Source organism: Atta colombica, unplaced genomic scaffold, assembly GCF_001594045.1.
Source record: "Atta colombica isolate Treedump-2 unplaced genomic scaffold, Acol1.0 scaffold224, whole genome shotgun sequence".
Taxonomy (NCBI): Eukaryota; Metazoa; Arthropoda; class Insecta; order Hymenoptera; family Formicidae; genus Atta; species Atta colombica.
This window is the reverse complement of record NW_017259321.1, coordinates 1,260,944-1,269,506: the sequence shown is the minus strand read 5'-3', so window position 1 is coordinate 1,269,506 and position 8,563 is coordinate 1,260,944. Positions and strand designations below refer to the sequence as shown.

General features: G+C 31.8%; 1 protein-coding gene across 3 annotated transcripts in view; it reads right to left on the bottom strand.

Annotated features, from left to right (window-relative positions):
- The window catches only part of LOC108688039 (pleckstrin homology domain-containing family G member 5-like), a 110,918-nt gene that overhangs the window by 36,111 nt on the left and 66,244 nt on the right, over nt 1-8,563 (bottom strand). For all 3 annotated transcript variants that reach the window (XM_018194117.1, XM_018194118.1, XM_018194119.1), the window contains one exon: nt 5,769-6,014. In XM_018194117.1, the coding sequence (XP_018049606.1) occupies nt 5,769-6,014 (246 nt within the window). The remainder of the gene's footprint in view (nt 1-5,768; nt 6,015-8,563) is intronic.

Below are 8,563 nucleotides of genomic sequence, written 5' to 3'. Positions count from 1 at the left end.
AGAGAGAGAGAGAGAGAGAGAGAGAGAGAGAGAGAGAGAGAGAGAGAGAGAGAGAGAATTGAATAGTTATTTCCGCATACTTGAAACTGTAATTTCATTATCTATTTAGATAAAAAATGTTATCGAATAGCTATAAAGCTAGTGCTTAGCGATCGATTGTGCTTAGCGTTTGGTTATTAACCAAATTATCCACGTAAACATCGGTTATTAATGACCACATAAATATCGATGGCCCAATACAGTGGTGTTCGCAAACATTATTAATGCTCGCTTTACACTGGTTTAAATTCCCTTGTGGCCTTTATACATTTTTGATTGTACCAGCTGCTCATTCGGTGATGTTAAGTCTTGTTAATATCACATAATTACAGAGATGAGATATTTATATAATTAACTGATGCATGTATCTACGTAATGAATATAAGCTCCATTTCCGAGCACTTCATGCAGCAGATTCTAAGACGCAATATGAAACGATGATTTAATGTTCCATTTGATGCTCGTAACGCTTATAAAATTATTTCATATTCTTCTTGTTCATTAAATGTTAACAGAAATAACAAATGTGCTCGCGAATGTTTTTTTCTCTCTGTTATGAATGTTAAATGAAACGTATCCTTAGGAACAGATTAGCATTCGCGCGGCTTTAAATTTTGCCACATATATTTAGCGCATATTTTGGTGCTGATATAAATTATTTTTACTTCGCTCATTATGTGCGCTATTATTAATCATGCAGCTAATTTTATTTTATTATCGCGTTGAAACTATAGTAAACTATGGTGTTACGGTTTCATCAAGTATTTCACGTAGCGTATATTTCCCGACCATCGTTCATTATATACAATGCTCGTAGTTTTACGAAACCAGATCCGACTAATAGCGATTTCGTGTTTCGTCCTGTTTTCACGCCGCCCCCCGCACTAGTTTCTGCGGATGCTTCTAAATTTTGTATTCCGACTACTCCCTCGAAGGGATCACACAAAGAAGTCTGCTCCCTCGCAAAGCAGATTGAATATTGAATCGCTTGATGATTGATTGTTTAGCGCAAATTGTATTAAGTGTGACTTAATTAGTTCCAATTATTCACATGCCATAAACGATATAAACGAAATAGCGACATGTGTATACAAGCGCGTACATCCCGTACAAAACTGTTCAAATTATCGAGCGAATTATGGTGAAATTGCCCGCGGGGATGCGAAATTGTATGCAATGAAGCGATAAACAGTAATGAGAATTATTATTAAGATTCGCCATTGAAAAACATTAATTGCTCATCCATTCAAAAAAATATTTTTCACATAAATACATTAAGAAAAAAAAATTGTTAACTAGAGATGCATTTACGCATGTATGTACGCATGATGTGCGTAATGTATCCTTGTTTAATATTCGGTGAATGCACTCTAGACTAAATACGTTTAGTTCATAGTGATTATTTATATATATAGTTCAAGTATTTTTATGTTTAAGTTAAATATATGTGTTAAATATATATGTGTTAAATATATCATGTCAACAAAAAATCTTGTAATTTAAAGCATATTCTTACTTATTATTTAAAACATATTATTTGAATTAATAAATATTTGCTAGGTAACCCATGATTGCTGTATTTAGATGAATTAATTAATATGTTATTAAAACAGCAACTTTTTTTTCTCAAAAATCGTAAATATAACAATGAAATTTTACGAAATATAATAATGAATCATGTTTTTCTTTCTTATTTCAGGATAACAATATCTTTCTTATTCTTATTTTTTCATACCTTTTTCATATACTTTTTTTCATACTAATATCTAAATCTTAATATTATAATTTAAAAAAAAGGAAGATGAAGCGAAGTATGAAATAACTCTGGAAAAGTCGCTGCGAAATTAAAAAGAATCGATAAAAGTACTTAGAGTGGGAATTTAAAATATTGCGCAAATTAATTAACGCCTGTTGGGAGAACGTGATAAGGCGGTTTTTTTTTCATTGCTCAAGTGCATCGTCTCTCAACAGAGTGGAAAAGAGATAAGAAAGAGACGGGTGAAGCGAAATGGCAGGCTAAAATTTTTATGATGATGCAAGTGATTACGTGATGCTGGACGGAGAAAGCTTTATTTCATTTTCAATATAATCTCGTTGCATAATTGTCACACGGACGTGGGATTATGCGAATTGATATATTAATTTTATGGATGTACTCGGTGACGTTTACGTACGCATTAACGCACACTGCAAGAAAATGATAACAGGCCAGCTAATATAATGAAATGTTAGAAACTGTCAACAACGCGGAACAATTCCCATGTGCAATTAAAGTTAGTTTGATTATCTCCTCTTGTTAATGAATGGCATTCTGTAATGCCTATAGTAACATCATGACTTAATATACTTATTAATCCTGAAATCTAATTGTAAAGTCAAATATAATTCCATTCGGAAAAGGATGTTTACAAGATTGCTATTTAACATATAAAATGAAAAGACGAAGAATTTTTTTCCATAATTTGCCATCCATATAACAGCCATAAAAAATATTAACAAAAAAATTATGTCTCTCTCACTTTATTTTGTTAAATTATAATGTACATTTGTAGAACGAATTTTATTTTTACTGCTTAAATTGTCGCCGAATTATTTTCTTTAAAAAAAAATCATCTTTTTCTAAAATATTTTATGCATTAAATTTTTTATAATATTACATATTTTATTTATCATAAATAATATTGTGTAATAAAATGTATAATGCTTTTAAATAAGAAAAATAATTATTTAAAAGAATTTTTATACATCGTTGAAAAAATTAAAAATACAAATATTCTCATTCACATCATCTACCCTATTAATTACGGAGATGGGCTTGAAAATAATACACAAAAATATACTAATCGTTGTAATAGCTTCTTTTTTGGAAGAAATAAAATAATGTTAGATTAAGTCGATAAAGTGCCGCTGATCCGCGAGATGGATACGACCTCTATAACAAATTACATTACAGTAAATTACAATAAACACTACATTTCTACATTATTTTTTTATCATCCTCCTGGAGAAGGAAATTAGTTTCGTTGACACTCGACGGGACGCGGAGTAATTACGTGTGTTTTATATCGACTAGGGCAATAAAATTTATAATCTTTTGCGTAACTTATAAGAATGGACATTTAAAACGCATAAATATTGATAGTCCATTGAAAAGCCGTTAATTGCACATTACTGTCCTGTCGCGCACTTAATCCGATTTCATTGTAAATTCAGCGAGTGAACATGAAATCTCCATTTGGAATGCGGGTTGCAGTTTGAATCATATCCGAGATGCTTCACCAAAAGCATGAGGAGGTATCTTTCAATAATGGCTTCTACACGACGAATTTTACCAATCAATTTAAAAGACGTTCAAGATTGTAATTAAGTGTGCACGTGTAAACAAGTACGCGTTCTAAAGGTAAAAGTTTTTAAATGCGCGAATAATAAAAACGCATGAAAGTTTGTGTATTGAAATAAGAAGATAGAGTTAAAAACACGCGCAAGTCCACATATAGGAACTATATGTGGAGTGTGCAGTGTGGAATTTTCTAAATTTGAAAATTCCACACGTCAAGCAAGAGCATAGTAAAATACAAGTTTTTATTCTATGAATTTTATTGATAAAAAACTAGTTTTATTCTTATTGCGTGTTTCAATAAACTAGATTCTATTTAAAGATTCAATAAATGTTGTTCGTATTTTTTGACCCTTTTATTTACTAATTTTTGCTTAGCAATCTGAAGCTAGAAAATTGTACATATTTTAATTTACAAGTTTTTACTTTTATAGATTTGATCACATTCAAACGTGATCAAATAAAATGCGCGCATAAGATGTAAAGGTAACAACAATCTTTGAAGTGCCACGAGTTTACACTTTCAAATCTGCATTCAAGCACAAACGTAAGAATGTATGATCTTTTATGCGTCGTCTATAATATGTGTCGTCTACAAAGTAAATTTGATGAAAAAAGTAAGAGTAACAATCAACTAATCACGGTTGTGTATGATTATTCTTCCCACATTCGACTATAATTGGACATTAATCAACTTCTTACTTTTACTTTTTGCATCGTGCTTATTCAACATGGAAAAAAAATTTAATGGAATTGATGGGAATTCTGATGGAAAATGAACGATCCAAAATTCTGGTTAAGTCTATTATTAGATTTCTGATTAAAATTACTAGAATTCTAGTAGATTTAACCAAGAAAATTTTTAATGTTGTCTGAAGATTATCGCAACTGAAATTTTAATAGATTTAACTAGAAATCCAATAGATTTAATCAGAATTTTGTTTATTTTCCATCACAATCCTAGTTAATTCAATTAAACACTTTCTCTGTACGCATATTGTAAATGATGCATTACATGATCAACGTTCTTCTTGACGGTCTAAACTCATGGTTTTGCGTACATTTCTATTAACACGCAAGTAAAGACTACTAATAATACAAAAGAATTGAGTTCTTGCCAGTTGTATTCACGAGTGAAATCGGGTCGAAATGCAATACGAACCGTCGCATATCACAGACAATCCGCGGACTTGGATATACAGGTGTATATAGTCACGCTTGTGGAATGGATATTGCGTCATTACGCTTCATCATATATAAAATTTATTGAGAACGTTAGGAAGAACGAGAACATGAAATGAAATAATTGTATTTCATTGTTTGCATAATTTTCATGGTCGCTCATTGCACATTTTCCATTCAGTCACCGGTTTCAAATTTATATTCGAGCGACGGAAGATAAATCTCTGGCAAGCGGTGTGGAGAATATGGAAACATTTATATTTCTTTTAGACATCCGCGATACAATGACGATAAGAGCTCGCCGATCACGTTTTGCTTTATCCGTTTTATTCGCTCGTCGCGCTGGGACAAAAGGAAATCCGTGAATAAAGAGAAAATTCTCTCGTTATATCGAGCTTCTCTCATATGCGCAAAAATCCTTTATTTCTATGTCGGATATACACATCCTTCTCCTTCCATTTCACTCTCAAGCAAATGTGACATAAATATTTCGCATTGCATATAATCCTCGCGGATATATATGTCTGTTTATGCAATATTTAACATCGAAGTTCGAATTTTTTATCAAAGATAATTTTCATCAAAGACAATTTTTTTCCTTTTCAACAGACTTTAAAGTAAATTAAATTAAGTGAACGATTTGTTAATTATAAGTAATTAAGAAAAGAAAAACAAAAATAAAAACGACTTAAAACTTTCATAAAAGTAAAACTTTCATAAAATGGCAATGGAATCTACTAGTACTCCAGATTTGAAATAACTTCGGACAACTCTATTTCCGGAAACTTAACGCATTCTGAAGTTAATTGCTAAGTTATTTAATAACGAAACTTTAGCTGTTTCGTCAAACCATGGTATGCATAGTTTTCGGCGGAGGAAAAAGTCTGACTTGTGAAACTTCCACGGAAACTGCATTGAAGTTTCTTCCTTTTAATTAAAAGTGATACGCTAATAACAGTATGTCAAAGACATAAAAACGCGGAGGAGAGGCTATAATAAGGGATTTTATAAATTATACTACAAAAGCAATATTCGCTAAAATTTAAATTGAAGGAAGGGACTCCCTTTCCTTCAAAAGAGCAAGGAAGTTCAGAAGGAGCTCAGATATTCCATTAGAAAATAAGCATGCGTGAAAGCGCGTCACAAATCATTTCCGATGTGACATATTGAAGAGGCATTTGTCAAAATATATTTGTCGATAAGAACTCACCTGAGAGCGTGAGAATTTGTGCCTGCGATTGGAGTTCGCGATCTCGGTTGGTGTCACACTTGGTGCGAGAAATCGTATCCGATTGCATTCAATGCCGAGAGGGTGGTGTTGCAACTGATGGGACTGCTGATGGTGATGCAGGTGAGGGGGTTGCTGCTGCGAGGGATCGCCCTCCAGATGATGCTCCCCCGTATCTAACATGCTGCCACTCAGGGAGTCTAGCTGCGTCAACGACCTTGAACGCACCTGCAACAATAAAGGATCATGCATACGTTAGAAAAAAGATTCTATGAATTAAGTCTCTGCATAATTAAACAAGAAACGTGTACTACGTGTGCTTGTTATTAACTGCATTATACAAATGATAATATCTTTAATAATAACAATTTAATAATAAAAATATATACCTACTTAATAATAATATAGATATTTAATTCTCAACTACAGTTTTATATATACATATGTGTATATGAAAACTCTACACTTAAATTCTAAAGCGTTCTATTTGAAATACAAAATGCAAGTAAATGTCCGCCTTAGTTGATAGAAGAAGGTTCAATATTTTATTTAGAACCTCCTAGTACCAAAAAGTTTTTACTTCGAGTCTAAACTGTTGCTGTAGAGAGTTAATAATAACAATTACTTAGAAACTTGTTTATAGGAAATGTATAGACAGCTTTTTAGAGAATGAAGGGTGTTCTTTTATTCTCTACTTTAGAGTAAAAATATCATTTTTACTCAATCTCGTCCTAAATTTCTATTTCTTTAAAAGTGACAAATGTTGTTCTTCCTGTGCTTATCTAATTGGTAGCAAATTAAATTCAACTTTTAACACAAGACTTTTTAGCAATGCTCTATTTCAAAAATATAAAAGAAAGAAAAATACTTTTTTCCTCAAAATTATATTTTCATTCGACGTGACCATTGAAATTTTTTAGATAGTGTGAATTCATATAAATTATTTGCTTTCTATCACTGCAAGCAATCTCATGCAAATATCATATATCTCGTTCCATCTAATTCTTCGCTTCCCGTAATTATCTTCCAATTACTCAAGGATCAAGCCGAATGCTTCGGAATTGCGAGCACGAATAATGCGATCCGTGTTATTGCAGACGCGCACAAACGGCTAACAATAAAACAAATTTGTGGCCGCAATCAAATGCACCAGTATACGCGAGGCGTATCTGAAAGGAGGGTGCACAAACGAAGTGGAGGGTGACACATCGATAGAGGCTGGCTGGTCTGATATTAACGAATGCGTGGCATAGCAATGTGTGGATGCAACCAATAGGCTGACTTCCTGGGAGATAAATTCAAGGGAAACCTGTAGACGAAGCGGGTCACTGGACGATCGATTTATGCGAATCAATTCCTCCTGCTGTACCTCGAGGGATTCCTGTCATTCGTTATCACGATTTACTTGTTGTGCTCTTCTTTTTTTTTTACTCGTAATAATTTACCATCACGACATGCGTCTTCAAGCGAAGGGATTCCTCTCGCTTGGTTTCTCTTTCTTTCTTATTAGCGACAAACTACGTAAGATATAATTGAATGACTAGGATACAGAGGGAGGACAAGTTTTCATTTTGTATACGACGGTTTTAAGCGAAGTAGTTATCAAACGACGTGTAACTTTAGACGACGTTGGAAACAGGGAAGAAGCGTGACTGTCGTGTTAAGTTTATAACGAGCAGCTAAGCTGCCTAATTTAGAAGTTAGGGAGAAGTAATAACCATTCGTAAAACCAATTTAAAATAATCACGAACGAAATTGCACAATGTTTAATATACATATAGGACTATCACTTTTTACAAAAATTCTTTACCTTATTAAGAAATCGATCAGAGTTCTCAAATATAGGTTCCAAATATAGGTTAACAAAATCATATTAAAAGTATTTTTTTTTTAATATTAAAATCTTTCTAAAAAGAAAGACAAAAATAAAAATTAATCATGTTTTTAATATTATAAATATTAAGCGATCTTTGGAATATTTTCAATATGTAACATAAGATGGACTATGTCATAACAATGCACATAAGATGGACATATGATGTAATAAAGATGGACTATCTATTTTAAACATTTTAAAGAAAATTTTTTCTATAAAAGCATTCACATGAACCATTTTATGAGAATACAAGATATTTTTTGATAACAATTCTTTTGTATAACAATTCTTTAGAAAACTCTCTTGCTCAACTTTTACGACCGAAAATAACGAGATATTCTATCTTATATGAATGACTTTACAAATAATTTCTATAATATTGTCAATTATCTCAGGCAATTTTGTCGTACCATTCTAGGTGTATCCGTATAAATAATAACACAGAAAAAAGAAAGTAACTGTCGTAACTAAAAACTGTGTTTGATAACTAATAGGTGTAAAATATGATATCATAAAAATAAAATATAGGTATCATAGCTAATATCATAGCTAATATCTTAGCTGTGATATCTATATTATAGCAGCAACAGCAAATTCCGTTCCACTGTAATTTATAAATAGTTACGGCAGCAAATATATTTTAACAAACCAAGATTAGTTACAATAAAAAAATTTTTTTTGATAAAGTTATCTAGCAAATAAAAATCGCATATGTTCTGTTATGTTTCTGACACATTTGTATCCGGTATAAAAACTTCAAAATAACAAATTACAATAACGTGACACTTAAATTTGACTTATATGTATAGAACAATAAATCTAACGCGATTCATATGTAAAAACTTGAGATTTTGTAAAAATACGCAACGACTGACTAAACATAATTTATTAAATTGAAGGT